At 37.7% G+C, this 21,186-nt stretch overlaps 1 protein-coding gene across 17 annotated transcripts in view; it reads right to left on the bottom strand.

Annotated features, from left to right (window-relative positions):
- Positions 1-2,438: 2,438 nt before the first annotated feature.
- The window catches only part of DST (dystonin), a 289,028-nt gene continuing 270,280 nt past the window's right edge, over positions 2,439-21,186 (bottom strand). For 5 of the 17 annotated variants that reach the window (XM_064707534.1, XM_064707547.1, XM_064707537.1 and 2 more), the window contains 13 exons: positions 19,657-19,800; positions 18,649-18,837; positions 17,888-18,017; positions 16,912-17,075; positions 16,426-16,588; positions 14,821-14,975; positions 14,586-14,660; positions 13,715-13,732; positions 10,667-10,784; positions 8,232-8,431; positions 7,672-7,782; positions 4,856-4,979; positions 2,439-3,687 (listed from right to left, as the gene is read on the bottom strand). In XM_064707534.1, the coding sequence (XP_064563604.1) occupies positions 3,422-3,687; positions 4,856-4,979; positions 7,672-7,782; positions 8,232-8,431; positions 10,667-10,784; positions 13,715-13,732; positions 14,586-14,660; positions 14,821-14,975; positions 16,426-16,588; positions 16,912-17,075; positions 17,888-18,017; positions 18,649-18,837; positions 19,657-19,800 (1,857 nt within the window). In that variant the 3' untranslated portion in view covers positions 2,439-3,421. Of the gene's footprint in view, positions 3,688-4,855; positions 4,980-7,671; positions 7,783-8,231; positions 8,432-9,179; positions 9,249-10,666; positions 10,785-13,714; positions 13,733-14,585; positions 14,661-14,820; positions 14,976-16,425; positions 16,589-16,911; positions 17,076-17,887; positions 18,018-18,648; positions 18,838-19,656; positions 19,801-21,186 lie in introns of all 17 variants that reach the window. The other 12 variants (XM_064707530.1, XM_064707533.1, XM_064707539.1 and 9 more) reach the window with 4 other exon arrangements.

Here is a 21,186-nt window from a genome sequence, read left to right as displayed (position 1 = left end):
TCAGAGCAAGCATCTAATGCCTCTTCTCCAGGGTGAGCTCAGATGCCACCCAACAGCCTGAGAATGGGAAACACCTGGAAGCAGTTAGGGCAGCTGGTGTGCAGGGCATGAAGCAATGCTCAGTTTCCATCCCTGTGGTCGTTCACAGAACATTAAGAGCAAGTGCTCAGCAATGTGCCTGCTTGTCACACGCTTGGGAGGAACACAGCTAATGCTAGAGGCCCTGTCTCATGTGGGGTGCTGCCAGCCCTGTCAGAGCTGGGCAACCACGGCTCCAAACCCTGCTGCTCACTATGGTATGGCATAGCTGCTTGCATCAGTTTGTTTTTATGAAATGCATTCGTTTTTAAATTAAGATTTAAGAGAAACTCATTCATACGCTTTTGTAAAGAGATGTGCTGGAGGCAAAGGCTGAATTACTGTCATTGATTGCATTAGCATGTAAGAAGCTCACAATATACCTTAACTGAAGCTGAGGATGCCTAGACCAGGAGGCATCATTAGATCACTACAGATTTCATCTGCAGATTGCAGAAGATTTGTGGAAACGTTCCCATTTTGAAAGCAGCAGAACAGAAAGGCAGAGAGCTGAAAATGAAAAAGAAGCCTAGAACTGAGCCAGTTTTTCCAAGTGCTAAATATACATTATTCACTTAACAGTATGGTTCCCATAGCCACAGGCTGTCCAACCCTTCTTCCCAGCCCATCACCTCAGCTCCTTCACCGTGCAGGACAGTCACAGAATACACAGGAGTGTATATAGGAGTCTAGGCCACACTAAGTTGTAATTGATTCATGGTCACCTAACAGGCTGATGAATTTATGATCAACTCCTGTTGTTAAAAGGAAGGCAACAAAAGGGCGAAAAACTCATCTCCAATGATGAGGTTAAAATCTCATGCAACTGAATGAGGTGGGGATGTACTTTTAGGGCTGATCCTTCATCTCCCATTTATGCTGGTACCAAAGAAGAAATGCTTTTCAATTACAGAAAATGGATATTGAATACCACTAATTTCTTTTCAAAAATAGTTCACTAAAACTGAGCTCCCTACCACTTATCCATATGTTCACAATATGCCTCCTCCATGAAATGCTGCAGATTCCTCCTTGGGTCACAGAGGTATAGAGCATCCATTATTTATCTTCAGACTTTTGTCAGTATAAACTTTGTATTACAGGCAACAGAATTTTGAAAATTCTCTTAGTATTAATCTAAAGCAGTTAATTTTTGGAAGAAGTTAATTAAGGTATAACATCTGGAGGCAGATTTAAGCTTTTTCACTGAATCTCCAGTCCTATTTAATTTATCAATAATTTGGTTTCTGACACTGGATGATTCTCTCCAGCCAATAAATGAACTTTCCCACTTTACCACTTCCTTCCTCCCCCATTTTGCAATGACTAGCAAGTCACAGTAATCTGCTTTGTCCTTGAGTTAGCAGGCATTGGATTTCTCAGAGGCTGGTCACCCCTCTACTATTTCTATAAAATTACAATGTAGCCATACAAAGATTCCATAAAGTTGCATAATTAATGAAGCATTAAAAAGATATTTGAGCTAAGACTGCAATATAAAAGGTGCTTTAAGTAGGTGCCAACACTAGCTCCTGTGTAGGTAGGTTGCTCTTGGGATACAAAGAGCACCCTTGCAAAGGAGTGAGATTTGTCCTCCCCACACATCCTTTGAACATCAGTCTTGTGGTTAAAAAAAATTCACCAAGAATATTCCACTGGGCACCGCCACCTCTCTGTCAAATTATCCATGCAAGTTCCCAAATTCTATCCTTTTCCTTTCTTCTGCTTACAAATAGAGATATTTCAGCTATCATTTGTAAATATTGAAAACTAAGGGTGTTGAGGGTTTCAAAAAGCACCAAAATAATTCTGATATATTTTAGTGTTCTAGGAAAGCAGTCACTGGATGAACAGAAGCAACAGGAGAGGTGAAAAATGGAAAGATAAAATAGTGCAGCAGAGACTGATGCTTCAGTTATAAACACTTGTGCTGATTCCCAAGCCAGGTAGGACTGGTTGATCATGGCTTTCCACAAACCTTTGTACAACTCTGTGTTGAAGAAAATCCTGATGCAAATGGATTTTGATCGATTCAATTATCTTTGAGTATTATTTTGTTTATCTGGCCAAGTCCCACACAAGTCTTTCTGATATTATTTGAAAGTTCTAGAGATTCTGTCATTACTTACCACAGCATCTATCCAGCCATGCTACAGCACTCCCATTTGAAGCTGCACCTTTTTTTCCAATGAAATTGAGCTATTAGGTATCCTTTCAATGAATCCATGCATGGCTAGAATGTTTCACTGACTAACAGAGCAAGTGAATTACTCTATGCATTTTATACATGGTATGTAAAAGACACAGTTTAATATGGAGAAAATAATTGTCGACACACAATAATTACATATAATTTCATATGCTCTGATATGTGCAATTTAGTGTTTTATTAAACAAATACAGTAGCTAACCAAAATCAGATAGCTGATAATGAGAAATAACATTAAAGCCTGTGTTCCTATGGTAATTATTGGTCATCTGAAATGGCATATGCTCTAAAACATAACACAGAAAATTACCTTCCTGTGAAATAAGAAATACAATAGAAATAAAGTTAAGGGACATGTTTATTTCTGAGCTTTCTGCAAGCAAAATTGCTTTGATACAAAATGAGTTCAATGATACAGTGCTACCATCCACTCAAGCAAAAGAAAACCTCACATTTACATGAATGCACTTTATATTGATATTCTTACAGAATAATAGTTCAGATATCCAGAATGTGTCTGGCCTCATTGAAAGCAATGGCACAGAAATGCTGCAAGGTATTGGAGTATCATATTATTGGCAAGTGTTTAATTAACTCTGTGAGTTCTCAGAGAGATGCTGTATAAATAAGGGTACTGTGAAGGTGTGTTTGTATTCCTTAGTACTTTTGACATACATCCTTTAGTGTTTGTTTAGTTAGCTCAAAATGTGTAATTGTGTCTTTTGGCTTTCAGTATTCTCTTTTTCTTTTTTAAAGAAAAATCATGAGGTATCCTTTACTGTTAACTAATGACATAGTGATAGGCCTTTTTTATTGAGGTTGCAGAGACTTACTGTACATTCAGTACACTGTACATTCGGCAATTATTTTTAGTGTACTCTCTACATGTTACTGTGTACAACTGTTAGTTTACATTAGAACTCTTCCCCTTCTCACAGGATATGGCAAAACAAAAAAAAAATCTGACAAAAATTATACACATAAAATAAGAAGACAAATACACAAATAAGGCCATCTGCAGAATTAAAAATCCACCTCTTGCAATATTTCACAGTAATTTCTACATAATATTTTACATCTTATGAACTTAAATATTTAATGCAAAAGGAAAAGACCTTTATGAAGCCAATCATATTATCTCTTCAAGGACTTGTCCGATTTGCTGGCTAGTGGCCTTCTCTGGGGAGTTGGAATTTTAGAAGGCTTGGCGGATCCTGGCCGAGAGCCTGCTCGGGGTGTCGGCCTGCTGGTGGCAGGAACAGTCTCTGACATATCTGAGCACACAGACTGGATTTCTGAGATGTCAAAGTCAGACGCGTCACTGCCGCGGCGGCTGCTCGACCTGCTGCCAGCCTTGCTTCCTGCTCGGCTACCAGGTCTGCTTGGAGTTCTTCTGGTGTCTAAAAAAGAGAGGATAGCCACCAGGTTTAAAGGTGAGGATGGAAGATCTGTGCAGGTCTTTCCTAGGTCTTTGGCACTCCCAAAAATTCCTCATTGCACAAACTAAACTTTAGACGTCTGCCAGGCAAGCTAACTGATGCTGTGTCTCACACTAATGAAAAGGAAATGCAAGATCAAATGCTGACACCGAGTTAATTCATCACTAGCCTATCTTATCAAAAATCCATTATCCTGGCAGCTTTTACTGACTTCCTAGGCATGCATTGTACCTTTACTCAACAGCCAGAGCCTTTATTTCCCCTGCCAATTTCTCAGCTATTAATTGGGAAAAAAAAAAAAAATCAGTATCTGGTCTCTTCATGCATTCATGATTTCTAAGTATAGACATCTTGGAGATGCAAATGAACATCCCAATATTTAAATGTGTAGCACTCTTTAAAAAAAAAATGAATTCAAATCCATACAGATGAAAGCTGCAAGTAAACAAGGGCAAAGTAGACATCCTGCCCAACAAAGGGCTGAGAAGATGAGCTCTCAGCAAGCCTGCTAAGTAAAAGCCTGCCCAGACAATGTGCTGTGAAGAAAAAACCGCAACAAGGAATCTTAAACAGAAAACTATTAATGTGGTTTTTCATAATTTTCCAATTACTTATTAAGTATTTTTGATCTTCACAAATCTGGTTCCCTGTATGTATGAAGAAATGTGTTGCAAAGCACAGCTTCGCTGCTTTCTATTTTTGTATACTGCTTTTAAAATCTCTGTGGGATATTCCATTAATAAGGCAATTTACAGCTGCTCCCTGCAGTTCTTCCAAAAGAAATAGACAGGTCATGACTAAGTGACCCCCCCTTTGCTCCATCACAATTGAGAACAACTTGAATACTGTAAAGAACTGGATCCTTTGAGTAAATGCTTCTTCCCCAGTTCCTAGGGCAGATGCATTGAAGGTACCATTCTCAAGAAGATTGCAGGCATGAATTCACACATCCAGAGCTGAACATGTTAATGGAGGGCCTGATTATGTGCACCCTCAGCAATGGGTAGACTGTACAACTTTTACTCCTTCTCACTCTTCTGACATCTCCCTTGACCCCTAATGTGACCTCAGGGGCTCAGGTGGAAAACAAAGCAAGTGGTAGATCAATCTCTGAAGTCAAGACACTCACCTGCAAACTGAGCTCTGACTCTGGTAGCTGCTGTTGACAGGATGCCACTGTCTTCTCCTGAGTGGAAACCCTTCCCTGATAGATACCCTGGCAGTCTCAGTTTACTTCCTTGAATTGGTGTTCCCTATGTAAACCAAAACACAAAAAAATGCTTTTTTAACTGAAGACAATGACTAGTATTAGGGACTACATAGCTTAGGATATGATCATCACAACATTCACTGTGAATCTGAAATATTGGTTTAAGCCACTATGGACATTATTCATAATGTGAAGTTTAGAATGCTCCTTTAGCAGTTTGCATTTGAAGTAGTCCAAATGTAAAACAACAATAACAAAAGAATAATTTTAAGTCTGCTTAACATTTAGCATCTTTGTGTGTATTTCAACACATATGAAGAAAGAAAAAAGCTACCTTTTTATAATTAGTCAAGCAGGTAAGATTAGTTGATGGTACATACTGAGAGTTTGTATCTGCATAACTTGAATTTCCACCATTCTGGCTGTAGTTATAGATGATGAAAATATTTTTAAAATTGAAACAAGGCTACCAAATTTCAGAAACCTTTTGCTAGGAGGGAAAAAAACCCAAGCCAAAACAAGAGAAAACAGAAAAAAGGCATAGGACTAACTGTAAAAGTTCCAGTTGTCAATATGCTGCCTTACAGTGTCTCTACTACCCAGTCTTACCCTGCCTGCTTTCTTATTTCTGAAATGAGTCTTGATTTACAATCTGCCCCAAATCTGCCCAAAATTTCTTTCACAGCCACAAAAATTGAATCATCAGATTTCAAAATGAGTATCACTCACTAAATAAGAGGTGTATGCAAATAAGAGGAAAATTACAGTATTCACAGTAATTTAATAACACAAAAATACTACATAGATATTAAAAAATTAGAAAAAACAGTGCAGTGATGAATACAGTTTGTGGAGTGGCCTGGATCCCAGGATCCTGCATTCTGTGCCCTTGATCTCCATAGAGCTGTAGATAGAATGAGGTACTAAAAACCAGGATCCAGAGAAATGTGTTGGAAGCTGCCTTGAGCTAAGAACAGAGCAGAGGCCTGGCAGGAGCTTGCCTGGCAGCTGCCAGTTCAGACCACTTCTGAGAAAAAGAGTGCTGAGATGCTCCAGAGCAATCCTGCTGGCTCTGCCAGGGCAGGTCACAATGTTACATTCTCATTACAGCCAAGGACAGTGCTGGACATAGAGCTAGCCCCACCCTGGGAACCTCTGCTCTACACACACTGCTTGGAGGGTAAGGAGAAAGGGAACAAACACTGTTACCTCCACTGAAGCTGCTGCACTCTGGCCAAGGCATTGGGAGAGAATCACCAGGGTGAAAAATCAAACTAGCCTGTTCAGTTTTGCCCTAGGCCAAAATGCAGTTTACATATAAAATGAATAACTGCTCTCTTGGGCAGTAAATGCAGCAGAATGCCTTAAAAAATCCACTGAACCTACCCCACCCTAACCATTCTGTTTATAATCTTAAACCACACTGGTTTACATAAAAGAAACTCACTGAAACTACTGGCAGTTGGAAGAGTAGATAAGAAATACAGTGCCCCCATATGAAATCAGGCCAGCTGCTTTCCTGTCATTGTTATTCAATGAAAACAACATCTTTCCATGTCTATAAACCCTTTAATGTACCATCAATTAATCTTTCACTGCAGTTACCAGCTAAGAGATGAAAGAAAATACAGGAATATGTTAGAAACTGACAACTGACTAAACTCAGTGCTGTTAATCAGTCTAAGCCACAGCCCCGTGTGCTTGCAGTGCTGTACCCACAGACACACCTGCATGTGCACAACAACACTCACAGGAGGAGGGAGGAAGAAGTTTGTTGTGCATCTTTGAGAAAAGCCATGCTGAGGTTATGGAAACTTTACACCAGAAGGTGTCACATGAACAGCAATAGGCATCAACGTGCAGATTTGTGAAAAGCAGATACAACAGAGGGAGTGGTAGCACAAGCTTCTCCTCTCCAAGCCTTCCATCCAACCCAGGGCAAGAGTAACTCCCACAAATGACACATCAGTGTGCAGCCTGATCCAGCTGCAATCTTTTCACTGACTGTCATGACATTAAAGCAAACACTTTGTCTTCAAGCCCCTTTAAATTTTGGTCATACAGCCTAATTGCCAGCATAATCCTAATTGCTATACTAGCAATTTCCATGTAAGCCATGCTAGTTTCCTGTTAAGTCATCAAATAGCTATCCTATTAGAGCAATGACTGGTCACTACCCCCTAAACAAAACTTTCAGTTGTTGTAAAGTTCTATTATCACGGCCAGACTTTTTTGCCATCTTCTTCACTGTGATTGGGTATTTCTTTATTATGTGGTTTTGCATTAGAGATCATGATTTATTAATCTCGTGTCTGCAGTTCAGAAACATTGTAGTACTTAATGAATTCAAAGTAAACAATTTTAGGAAAAAACCTGCAAAGTATATTGAATGTTTTATTTTTCTTTTAAAAAGTACTTTTCCACATTTACTCAACTATTTCATTCCATACTTTCCTGATTTATTGAGCATTTGAGATTTAAACATTAGCTCAGTGAGGCTCTATTTTCCTAAAAAACATGAAAAATAGAACATTAAAAAAAACCCCAAAAAACAAAACAAACTTTGGGGAGAGGGAAAAAGTAAGAAATAATTTGACAAAGGTCTAAAACAAAGACAATGCATTAATATACACAGGATGTTGCAGCTTAGACGTACTGAAACTCTAGTGACTGTTAGTGAAGTGACAGTTTTAGTGAAGGAAGTCATTAGACTAGAATGTCTGTCCTTACTGTACCTCTGCAGATGACCCTTGATAGTCTGAGGATTCTGGTGGCTTAGAAGGAGTTGATGTTTTGCTGTTTGTCAACCATGGTTTACCATAGTTGCGTGTTAAATGATGTGGTGTCTGTATGAAACAATGGTAAATCAAAATGTGAAGGACAGTAGAGGAAAACTATGGCACAGAGAAGGATACCCAGGCTTTCAAAATCTCAGTAGAAATAAAATATAAGCAGAAAAAGTTAATGACAAATGTTCTAAAATGAAGAGATGACAGAGTTTATTTTTCAAGTGAAATGGAGAGGTTTGTTGATCTTTCAGAGCAGTTCCCAAACTGCCGGTTAGCTCATGTGGCACCTTAAACGTAGAAATTCTTCTACTGCCATGTTGCAAACAAACAGTAGAGAAAACATATTGAAAACACTCTCATATCCACCTCAGACTATGAAATAAAAGGGAGACACTTTTTCTCCATCAGCTAGAGAAAGCAGCAATATTACTGGAGTGAGGAAAAACCCAAAAATTCAATCTATACCCCATTTGTTAACCAGTGCAGTTTTGTAGGTTTCTCCTTACCTTCGGTGTACTTGTAGCAACAGCCTGTGGGGCAGCTGCCTGGCCAGCCTGACTTGACAGAGAAGTAGATCTGTTGGGAGAAGCACCTCTGGAAGAGGGTCGTGATCTACGGCCCCTTGGTCGGAAAGCTGCCATGCTCTGACTGGCACCATCTGCCAAAATGAATTTTTCACGCAGCTCCACGTTTGTCCTCCCTTTAGCTGCAAAGAGAGGTGTTCGTTGACTCAGACATGAAAGCTGTCACAAGGCTGTTTATTGCCATTTTTGCCATGCCAACTCCAACACATTTTAACAATAAATAAAATGCATTACTATGTAATGCATTTATTTTAGACACAGGAGAGTTATATGCAGGACTCACTTATTCTAATACTTTATGCCAGCAGGAATGAACCACTGTCAAAGGAAGTCAGCGTGATAATGGAATGCTCAACGTGCTAAATCATTGTTAATCAATCAACTATTAATACATAGACACAACCTGATGGGCAGTTTTGCTAACTCTACAGCTATTCATAATAAATAATACTTGCTTGGACATTCTAGAAGAAATTACAGGAAAGCAGCAAATATATTTATTCAAAACTATGAAGTTATGTAGTTTGGCAACATGCAATGATGAACATAAAACCCAAACTATGATGAAGTAATTGGTGGCTAAGCACTCACACACACACATACAAACACACATACAAGAGAATGTTCTGCATGAATAAATGCAAGACATGTTAGCATTTAACTGTGTCAGTGTGAATGGCAATTGTTTTTGAAACACTCTTCAAGCGTGTCAAAAAATTAGCTTGCAAAGCACCAGCCCATGTAGGAACATGTTAAGCTAAATATGAAGGGTGAAGCATATAGCTAAAAGTATACATATATTAAAAAAGCGGGAAGGAAATTAAGAGAGAGAAGAAGAGGAGAAGGAGACAAAGAGAGGGGTTTGCCAACCTATAGTAGGCTGAGTGGTAATTGAAGAGTTTGATTCCGAACGTAACATTTTACTCCCGTGATGATGAACTAGAAAAAATGACACAGGACATGGGTCACATTAAAGAAAATCGTTAGCAGGAGAAGAAATCAAGTACAGCAGCTGCATATGCAAGAGACTTGGAGCACCAGGCCAAAAGACAGGACTTGAGCAAAAGCTGTCCCTAAGTGTTCTGAGGTGCGCTCTCAAAGGTCCCCTAGGCAGAAAGGAAATGGCATTTGGACAGACTCGGCTGCAGTCCCAAGTGTACTTGTGTGGCAGCGGTATTTATCTGCTGACATAAAGATGTAATACAAGCTAAAGAGATTTGATATGACTAGGTGCAGTACTTTTGAAACTTTATGACAACAGTTCTTTGCAGTGTGATTCATCTGAATCCACGAGGAGCACTTGGTGGAAATGCAAATTTGTTAGGTGAAGTGGTTTAGGAAAAGTTTGAACCTGCAACACTGATTTCAACCAGGCAAGGATTAGGTAGCAATGCACAACATCCAGTGATGCTGATTTTACAGAGTATTCTTACAGGTATTCTTTACACCCTCTGTGCTGACATCTGCTCAAATACACCCAAGAAAAAGGGTCCTTCTTTTATTCCTTTCTACTTCTATTCCTCAAAAGAGTAGTAGAAAATAAAATGTGCCTCAGAAGATCTGGCTTCATTGAAGGGTTAACTGGGTTGATTCTTGGGGTCCAACTTGGTTGTACCCCAAACATTTTTCTCAGGCCTATTGACAGGTAGAGTGTTACAATTTATTCCTAGGTTGACACTGAAAGATGTAATACTTAATAAATATCCAATAATTTATTGGAATTCCTTATTACAGTCCTCAGTATTGTGTCCTGAGAAAACAGCTCATCTGATGCAATGCCCTGGAGGGCTCAGTGATAGAGCACTCCCTGCTCCCAAGGAGCATAATGTCCTCCAGACCAGAACATTTTCCACTTGCTTTGTGTAAGGCTCAGGGATCTACAAAGTGCTTCTGGGGAAGATGCCAAGGAAAAGACAAGGTTACAAAGGTAGAAAGACTGGGAAGAGTCACTGGCCAGAGGTTTTTGTGGTGGTGGTGTTACTCATCAATTCAATTGCCTTATTTTGACTTATTGTGTTGCTGAGAAGGTTTTATTGGACATTTCTGTGTGCTATTTCTGCCAAGTCATACAAGCCACTTACATACCATCAAGTCTATTTGGGCTAAGTTCAGTTCTTACTTACACCACTATAACACTGAAGGAACTGTGCAGAAGACACCACAGTTTTTCCAGACATACATCAGTGCAACTGAGAGGATCTCAACCATGTGATTTAAAGTTCACAAAAATGTGACATTTAGTGAGATGATGTTTACAACAACTGGCATTTTATACAAGTCCATCTCCATCTTGAGACAATGAATGGTGACTGCATCCAAATAATAACCTGCAAGTCTTTAACAGTTCTGTTACATACCACGGCAAGGATCATTTTTCACTAAGAACTCATCAAGTGCCATCCAGCCACCTCCAACACGGACCATGACCGTACTTCTTAGGATACGAACAAGGCGCAGTTGTTGAGAGTCACCAAACTGCAATAAAAATCAAATGACAGTCTGAGCTTCTCAGGCATTCAGATGCAGTTCAACACTGATAGGTTAAAAAAATCAGACCTTTTAAAAAGTTTATTTTGATATTTAATAATTAGTAAATGCTAAAAAAAATCAATTTATTTATGCAGATTATTAAAGCTGTTAAGATTTCAAATCAGATGGCACTGCATTAATCAAAAGAAGATGGCAGGATGGTAAGGAAGAAACTCAGGTTTAATTTTATGTTTGATTCTCAAATGTCAGGTCATAAAAGAAGCAAAATTAGTAGTACATTATTTGATTGGTTACAGTCTGCTTTTGTGCAAATTAATGAAGACCTATTTGTGTTATTTCACTGGTAAAATCTTAAGCAAATGCTCTTCTGTAACAGTCTTGATTTTTAATGTTGTCAGCTGAAAGGAAGGCAGCATCACTTCAAACAGGCAGTATATAATCTGGAAATTCAACATGTTATGAGTGTTGCACAGTTCTCTCAATTTATTAACCTATGGGAATATTTTCAGTTGTAGCACTACAGTGCTGACACTGCTTACCTATAGCAAGGTGCATGTGAGGAAGGGAACATTAAAGAAGCAATGAATGATTAATAACTATAATTATGTTTGTCATTCCTCTGACTACACATCAAGGTTCTTCTCGATTCAGAGATGAGAGTCTGTTTCATACTAAGTTCTTGTATGAGTCCTTTGGGCCAGGCCTAATGCATATTTTGCTCTTGAAACCTGTGTAACAAAACCTGTACGCAGTACCTTCACTCACATTCGGATCAAAGAAAGCATAACCAAAATGCTGACCTCACAATCTCAAGAAAACTCACCAGAAGAATTCAGTACTTTTAAGCCAGCACTACTAAAATATTTTGATACCAGATCACCAGGCCAAGTGCAGTGCACCCTCACACAAACATGCAGAGCACTCACTAAAACCAAGGGGAGTTGAGTGGCCCTCTTTGGGACAATCTCCGACCCTTGGAGAAGGCTGGCCATAATTCAACTGCACCTACTTGCTCCAGTGAGGGGACTGAACAAACCACACAAAAAATGTGCTCCCTACTTGTTAGATGACTTTAGTTGCTTGGTACTATTCAAGCCAAGAAGAGAGAATAAGTTTAAAGGAATATTACTTTTAGGAACCAAACAAAAGCAAAGCTTGCTTCTTAATTCAATAATAAATTGTATTTGTTATAAGTAAGAACATTTACATGAGCATTATTTCTCAGAGTTTTTTAATAATGCATTCAATATGTGCCAAACAAAGAACCATTTTATATATGTAGATCACAGGTTTTTTTAAAAGGCATCCAAATTAACACTGTTTATTTTCATTGGCTTGTTCCTACCAAATTTTTTTCCTAGTGATTCTGAAGATAGTATCTTTCTTCTTTTCTTTATTTTTTCCCCCATCACAGCCTAATTAGTCAGTTAGACCCCATCAGGCAACTACACTAAGGGTCAAGTGTGCTTTGGAAACTGCCCAGCTAAAAATTAATTCAGAAAGTGGGGCTGGAAAGTAACATGGTAATACAATAGTATCTATCACTGCATTTCTTCTTATGGTAACTCGGTTGATTTCCTTCTTAAAATAGCCTGGTACAACTTTCTTTAAACAGTATTTAACATTGTTTCAAATAACCAGAGGTAAAAACATAAAGGAGTTGAAGATACAAAAAGGTCTGTTCTCGACAATAGCCTGTAGGTGCCGTTCTGCATCAGTAAGAGTTTCTCAAGCAATGCTCTGTGTTCCCCAGATCTGAGAGTACAGATGATAGATAAAAGGATTAACATAATTTCAAACAGTTCTTTCAAAAAGAGACTTGTTCTATATGTGGAAAATATTTTAAATTATTGCTTAGATGTATTGCTTGAGGCATGTGGCAAAGTTATGCACTGCTCTGTGCTTTCTTCTATACTTCAACAGGCTCTGCTAGTAAACAAGAGTGCACCCACGTTTTCAACATCTTGAGCATTAAAATGGCTATTGCTGTTAACACTAGCATGTCCAGAATGGATTACATCCATTATTGCCTTTTTAAAAGACTAACCTGATACCTGATTTGTATAGAGTGTTTCCATTCTTACTGGGCAGATGTGATTCAGCACTTCAGGAAGCTGTGTATCAGTGTGTAGCACAGGACTAAGCACTGGGCAGCATCTCCTCCCGAGGGAGGACTCACCAGTGACCCAGCTGACACAAAGCATTCCTTAACACAGCTCCAGCACATTATAGACTCTTGAAAACACTCTGGGAGAGGCATTAGTCTACAGGGGAACAGCAATTTTATTTTGCCTATTTCCAAAATATGTATTTAAAGATTCACTGTGTTAGGAAATAAAATAATAACTATCAGCTAGGTTCTTAATCAGTCTGCTTGATTGCTTAGAGACTGTACCTTTTTTTTGCAAAGATGAAAGTAATTTTTGTGCAATTTGCAATAAATAAGTGATAAGACACTGGGATCTGTTTGCCATGATTAGCCTTTAATCAAATAGCCTAAAAATAACACTACTGAATTTTGAAGAATTTGACTACAAAACTGATTAGATAATTGTGATCTCTACAATTGCAGTTTAAATGCTCAAGATTTTTCGCTATGGGAATTGCTGCTGACCATTATCTGGTTCCTTTAAAAGTAATCTCCTTAATGAGGAAAATGACCAAAGAAAGCAGGTGAGGGATTGTATAGGAGGGATCCTGGGACAAAGAATGCTCCACAGCATTTAAAGAAATACCACAGCTGACCAGCAATGAATTAGCTGAAAATTAAAGGATGGCAAGAAGGCTGACCATTGCAAGCTTAAATATGTGTTAGGGGGGGAAAAAAAAGAGAGAGAGAAAATAACAAAAAAAGAAAACCAAACCAAAAAAAAACCCCAAAAAAAAACTTCATAACACATTCCACTGGTTTATACCTGATTTCCCAGGAAGAACTGATAAGAAATGAAAAATGGAAGAAAGACACGATTAGTTTACAGGAAATTCTCTACATGACCTAGAACACATGCAAACTAACACATTAGACATACTAAATAAAGTATCTACTTGAGAGATGAGCAGGTAGTTAGCCATCCAGAGACTGAATATTGGAAAATATTCAAGGCCTTTGTTTCCTTCCCATTGCTGTTTCTGTGGTCTTTTAAAATCTACAAGTACTTATTAATCTCTCTTAGCCAAATGTTGCATATTTTAGCTCAAATTTTTCTGGCTATTGAATCCAGGGGTAGCAGATCTTTCTCTACTGTGTGATATTTATTATTCTGTGATCTATAATAATTCTGCAGATATCTAACACTTTGCTTATATTTAGAAGTATGCGTGTTCCAATAAAATGACAAAAGAGTGTAAAAATGGTTGAATACACTTTGGTAAAAGATTTTTGAAGTACAACACAATACCACAAGGAAATATCAGTAACTGTTTTTATGAAACTAACAGAAAAACAGCTACAGTTTAAACACTTAAGGTTTTTAGGCAGAAAGACCAGCTTTTGAGGATATATTGTACATATGTATGCATGTGTACAGATGTGTGCTGTTGGCTCTTAAAAATTCCTATGACTGAAAACAGCTTTGGTAGTTTGAGTGAAAATGAATACAAGCATCAGCAATTTTCCATATTTTTAGAACATATCTATATGTTATAACAAGAAAAAACATTTAGACAATCTCAAAGAAAATTTATAATTGTCATACAAGATTCTTGTGAATTCATCTAGTCTAATTCCTTGTGTAAACCATGTCATATGAAGAAAGCTGAAAGAACTGAGATCCTTAAATGACTTACCCTGTACTTGTTATCCCCAATCTGTTCCACTTGAAACCGTTTCGCACATTTACATTTCGCTACCTGCCTTGTAACCTGCAAAAAACCACAACAGGATAATTACTTTAAATATCACAATTACAAAGATTTGTGTACCTAGTAAGCTTCCAATTAAATAGGAGTGAAAATAAAGTGAATTATCATAGAATACAATCCCAGTAGAAAAGAACGCAACCTAAGATAGCAGAGAATGTACCTCATCTTCAATTTTGTCAGCATCTGTGAGAGGCTTGTACGCATCCTTGTTTGGATGAAGAGCTGCTACAAATTCATAATAGTCAATATATCCATCACCATCTCTATCAAAAATGTCGGCAACAGCACTCATTTCAAGTCGGCTTGTAGGGAACTCTGCAGGACAAAGACAGCAACACAAATTTTTTTGCTTTTCAATCCCATTACAATGAGAAGCTTTATCACAAATATTAGAAGGTGATTAGGCATTTGGTGACAGATAGTGCTTATCAAAAAAATAAGGACATTCAAACAAATGAAGGCATAGTTCTGGAAAAAAACCTCAATGTGAATCTCCACTGTTTCCCAGGTATTGGATAAAAATGAGTACCACAGTGTGGCTTAAAGACAGAGACAAAAGCAAGGGCACAGATTAAACTGTAAAATATATGGGGGGTATGGGGGTGTTAACATTTTGACCTTCAAAGTGCATAAAATACCAGAAATTAACAAGACAAACAGTTAGTGAGGAAAGGTCAAGCAAGCATTTCAGTGCTGATTAAATCTGGAATGCAAAGCCTTCTCAGGGCAGATCCATGCATGGTGTTTCATGAAGTCCTTCTATAGATGAAGTTCACAGCAGAGATTCTCAATGAAATGGTCAAAGAAAATTTCAAGGTGATGAACCGGGATTATACCAGGAGTGTTTGGTGGTCATAATAAATTGATGCCAACTGAGTTAAAAAAGTGGTGGTATTATATTAGGTTTTTTTAATGAATTTTTATTAATTCAAGCAAAACAGCAAAATTCACATATAGTGATCCTTTACTGCATTTCCTAAAGCAGGGGGAAAATATACAGAGTCCAATATTTTCCTACTGAGTAACACTAAAATGAAATGCTAGAAGCAGCCCAATTCTGAATCATTACAGTTCAAAGCAAAAGTCTCCATGATCTGAAGATAAAGGATTATTTTAAGTATTAGGTCCTTGTTTGTTATGAGTCAGTTCCTAGAAGGAAATATGATCACATATACAATGTGGAAGACATAACTAAGGAATACTGATCCACCAGGAAAGCTAGGAAAATTCCTTTCTAGTTTGATTGCTTGGCATTTTAAGCCTTACTATATAGGTATATAACTATTTTCATGGCTCATGGAAACACTGGTTTCAAAAATTCCAATTTCCTTCTGTAATTGAAACTATTCTATGTAAGTTCTTTAATAAAAATCATATGATCCTATGAACTCATTTTGAAAATCATCTATAAGGTCCATAAGGTACTTTTTACTATTATGAGTAATCAATCAAAAAGCAATTGTTGAAGCAGCTAGTGTACTGTAGGAATGACAATCTCAGTTCAATAAACCAGCAAACTACTAATTAGACAATAATATAAATGTGACATTTGTAAGCTGATTCACATTGTAAAAAACTAGAAAGAGTTTCTAGAATACAGAAATATTTTCAAGTAAAATAATTACAAAGTAGTAATAATTAATAAATTCAAAAGGAAATCTGTGACCTTCTAACACAATAAAATGCATAGGCCACACTATCTAGACAGTAAGATTTCATGAGGTACTTATTCCAAGTTCAATATTATGGTAATTTTAAAACTTACTTGAAGAAAGAATTCCATCAATGAATTCCTGTCTTGTAATCTTTCCATCCTGATCTTTATCAATCCTCCTAAAGAAGTCCATCACACGAGACTTCTTATGGTTCATCCATCGCATGTATTTTTTCCTCCAAATATCAAAATCAAAGTTGGCAAATTCTCTCAGCTTAATAAAAAACAGAAAAAACTTTTTTCAGCTGAAATCCATCAATCTAGAACATCAATGAGATAGATACCATCTGTGTTTTGTTGAATAATTGATTTTTTGAGGACCTACGCAAGCATTTTAAACATCTCAGCTCTCCTCATTTAAAATGATGATGACAGCTTTTAAAGCACATTAAAGCACCTGTACCACAGTGTTTTCAGTTAGCTCTGTCATACAATATAATACAACAATTATGGGAGCTATTCACAATTTTGGAATTTAATCCAGGGTAAAGAAAATTATGTAAAAAGTATGTATGTTCTGTACAGTGCTTTTCTGACCTCTTCAAGTCTGTCCAAAGCATCGTTAAGTTTTCTCCTTCTTTCCAATGCCAGAAGCCAAACTTGCTGCCATTTGCTGACTAAAAGGTTTACCCGTGGATTCTTGGTTTCAATTTGTGCCTGGGCTGCTGAGGGATAAATGCCTGGTGTTGGGGAACGCTTTCCTGTTAAAACATGATAAAAGGCATAGGGCTCACCCAGTTCAAACAAAACAAATGGTCACAAGAAATGCACTTGACTTTCCTGAAATTATTCCTTCCTGTCCCAAATAAGGAGGTCATACCCCAAGATGATTCCATATAGTGGGATTTTTCTTCTTTTTTTTACCATTGCTGGGGAACAACCCAGTGGTGTTTACAGCCTCATTTATCTAGCCAGAAGCAGCTAGTGAGGGCTCCACTAGTCAAGCTGCACAGTTTAAATTAAATCTTCATAAATCTCTCAGAGTTGCAAAGTAAACAACCTCATTTTAGAAGCAGGTTCCATGTATGGGTAAGTATAAAATACAATGGGTAAGTATATCTAAAAATACAAAAAGCAATTTCCTCACTTGATGATTCACTTTCCATTCAACTTCACTGAATACACTTCTAACTGGATTAATATAATTTTATAGACAGTAAGAGCACAATTTTGTCTCCATATCTCTCTGTGAAGTTGTCTGCACTTTCAGATAATGGAAGATTTGCAAAGACTCAGCATGTACTTGCTCTTGGAAGTTTAAGGGCACAGGAAGGACTGCACACTTTAAAAATAGCTATTCGTGAAGATTACGACAAAATGTAAAAATACATGTCTGGTCTGAGAAATTTCCTCACACTTTATAAAAATGAGAGATAATTAGAAAAGTCAGCCAAGAGAACTTTACCCCCTTTCACCAGAAGTTAATCAAACCTATTGGATTATTAGCAATCTGTAAACTTTACAGATAGAGCAATGGCACGTGTGACACACCCCAAAATACGCTGTTACTTACTTCCTGCTCTCCCCTTATCAAGGACAGGAATATGAGATTGTACTGGAGAGGGTTCAAGTGCTTTCCTTTTATAGGTCTTTGTAACTTTATCCACATCAGGCTGTTTTCTGGTCATTTCTTCCATGAATGTCTGCAATCAGATAGAGGGGATCTTAATTACCAATACACAAAAGTAACCAGAGGAATGAAAAACATACACAATAGCAAAACACCAAAGTTAAAAAGAAACCCACAGAAAGACACTTATAATGCCAGCCTCACAATATAGACACAGATGAATGTTTTGTAGATAAGAAAAATCAGCCATATAAGCTTTTAAGATCACTATGGTCTGGCTGTTAAAAGAAGGCTAAATCTAAAAACCAATCTGTCAAACTTCTTTATTAACAGTACATGGTGAGGTGATACAGAACAGAATCTTGCCCCAAGATCCTGCTGTTCAGGCTGCAGTTCACAGAAGTGAGACAGCTCTGGTGTTTAAGCTGAGGTAAATCTATGAGCATTCACTACACCAGCAGCTCCCTCTGGCACTTCATAAACCTGTTTTTGATATTTAATCAGTAAAGGCACACTGGAGCCCTGGATCTAAGTTGGCAGCACTATCATACATTTGATGTGGGCTTTCTTTTATTCCTAATACTATCCTTGCTTGTATTCAATTATTATAAGAAGCAATAGCAAAAGAGATTGGCACTTGATCATGCAGCGTAACTGAGATGTGAATCCCGTGTGAGTGACACATGTCACTCACTGATCCTTACCTGATGTTCAGCTATAAGTGCTTTAACCTCCTCAATCTCCTGGGGGATGACCTCTTTGTCTTTTTCAGTCAGTGTAGTTTCTGCCCACTGCAACCAGGACAGCAAGGCTTCCAGCAGCTCCTGGTTAGCAATGAGTCCAGCCAGAGCTCCTGCCAGTCTCTGTTGATGTTGTTTAGCCCATGCTAAGACCTTGACAAAGGAACCAATACATGAGTATGTGCACATCTGAAACTCTTCATTATGTTTCTAAAATTGCTCTGCTAACTGTGAACCTAGAGCTACTTCTCAGGCCTACTGATATTTGAATATCAAAGGTGTTAAATGTAGTGGCTGATCACTAACAGTAGCTAGGTAACTAGAATTCCTAGTCCAACACATTTCTTCCACTGATATTCAGGATAAGGTGCTGCTAAACACAGTGACTAGTACATTCAGGCAACATATTAAGAAGTTTAACTGTATGTGTGAGTTAGTGAATCACACAGGATTTGGTGTCAGTTTTCCTGCTGGGCACTCCTTTGCTATCACCAGTATTTTGTTTTTCTTTAAGCTTAATATAAACCAGAAAATATTACCTTAACAGCTGAGGGTACAACCTCAAAAGATATCATTTAGATATCTTCTAGATTAAGAATATTTTGGACTGAAATCTTTTCTAATATAATCAGAAAATCCTTCACATTTACCCTTGCATTTTCTTTCCTTTGTAACTTTTCAATTTCCTCCTAGAAACTATTGGTTTTCCTCACTTGGGAAGTGTCAGACAGTATTTCCTTTAATACATACAAACAAAGGAGCTTGACCATCTGCTTTAGCTCTTAAAGCCCTGTAAGTTTTGAAAGAAAGCCTAGGGAAGCACAGTATTCACATCCATCACCGTGGGTATTTTAAATGTTTAGTTCTCAACAGCTGGATCATTTCCTCACAGTGTAACTACCATGTTAGTTGTCAGCTGTGTTCTAATCAAAGATGGACTGCTGCAATGAAGATGGTTCAACATATACTGACCTCTTCAAACCTGGCTCTGATGATGGTTATCCAGTGCTTAATGGTGGTGATGGAGTCTGGGTGGCAGATAGCCAGAATGGCTTCTCCCATACCTGTTGCTTTATTCAGTTCTGCCTTTTTCTCTTCCAGTTTCTTCATAAATTCCTAAAACAGAGGTAATAATTTTAATTAGATGCTGATAAAATTTGCAAGAGAAATAATCTGAGTGCATAATCTGGAAGGCCATGAGCCTCTTGACTGCTCAAGCACATTCAAATTGCAAGAGGAAAGTTTCACTTGTATGAGAAAAGTTTAAACTGTTTAAAAAGCCTGTTCCACATAAAGTACTAAACAAAGTTCTAAAACCTTATCCCAGCTTGCTGCTCCTTAAAAGCCCACCACAATCTAAATCCATGGATGATGCATGCCCTTAATAAAAAAACAAAGGAAAATCACAGCATTTAGAAGTGCTGTAAACCAGCTATATGATGGTTAGAATCACTGTTGGCAACATTTCAATGACTTGGTTTGTCAGTTACAGTAATTCTTCATAATAACTATCAAGCTCCTTCCACAGGCTGGAAATGTCCAACAATTGCATGCTCAGACAAGATGACAGAGTTCAGGAGCAGCTCTACTAAACTAACACAAATGTGACAACTCAGCAGCTGAGGGGGAGAGACACAGCATGTGGAAAAAATCTTGTAAAAGCAGAAGGATGTTTACAGCCTTAGGCATCCAAGCTCTTTGGTATTCCAATGATAGCAGGGCCAGAAATGGATGTGGTGGGGGAGAAACAACAATAAGAAAAAGCAACTGAAAGGAGGCTCCTATCCTTTCTAGAGCTTGCATTTCTTTCTTTTTTTTTTCTTTTCCCCTTTCCCTTTTATTTTTGTTGAACATTGCTACTACAATGGCTTTACTTTTCTGCCTAAATGTTATGCAAGTCTGTTTGCCTTTATGAGCATCCTTAACTAGAACTGCTATTATCTCTTAGTGCCTAGTGGAAATTTTTTTATACTTTAACATTTTTAATTAGGCTACAAAATGGAAACATGTCTCTGAAAGCTTAACTCTTCCTCTCTCCAGCCATAACACCATTTATTTTGGATTAATGATGAAGTTAAAGATGAGCCAAGTCAGGTCCTAGACAATTCAAAATCACCAAAACATTGTACAAATAGGTTCTTCAACAACTCATAATGACATTAGCCTCTGCCTTTACAAAGTAAGTATGAAGTTATTATGAAATAAAATGTAAAATATAATCTCTTCTACCTTGTTCTAGAAGCTTGGAATATGTAGGCTCTATATTTTAATGTATTTGTTGCTAATTGACTTTGATTTAAACTTTAATTATTGCCAGAGTTTAAGACCCAAATCATAATAGCAAACCTTCTCTCACAAAAACACATGCATCCTTACAATATTTCAGTTCAACTTGCTTTTGGAAAAGTGGAATTGGATTATAATGAGGGATTACCAAAACAAGCCAGAGGCAGGTGGAAAATGGGCAAAAAGCCCCCGTTGTGTTCCCCTGCTCAGCTGTAC

Source organism: Zonotrichia leucophrys, chromosome 3, assembly GCF_028769735.1.
Source record: "Zonotrichia leucophrys gambelii isolate GWCS_2022_RI chromosome 3, RI_Zleu_2.0, whole genome shotgun sequence".
Taxonomy (NCBI): Eukaryota; Metazoa; Chordata; class Aves; order Passeriformes; family Passerellidae; genus Zonotrichia; species Zonotrichia leucophrys.
This window is presented reverse-complemented; position numbering and strand designations above follow the sequence as displayed.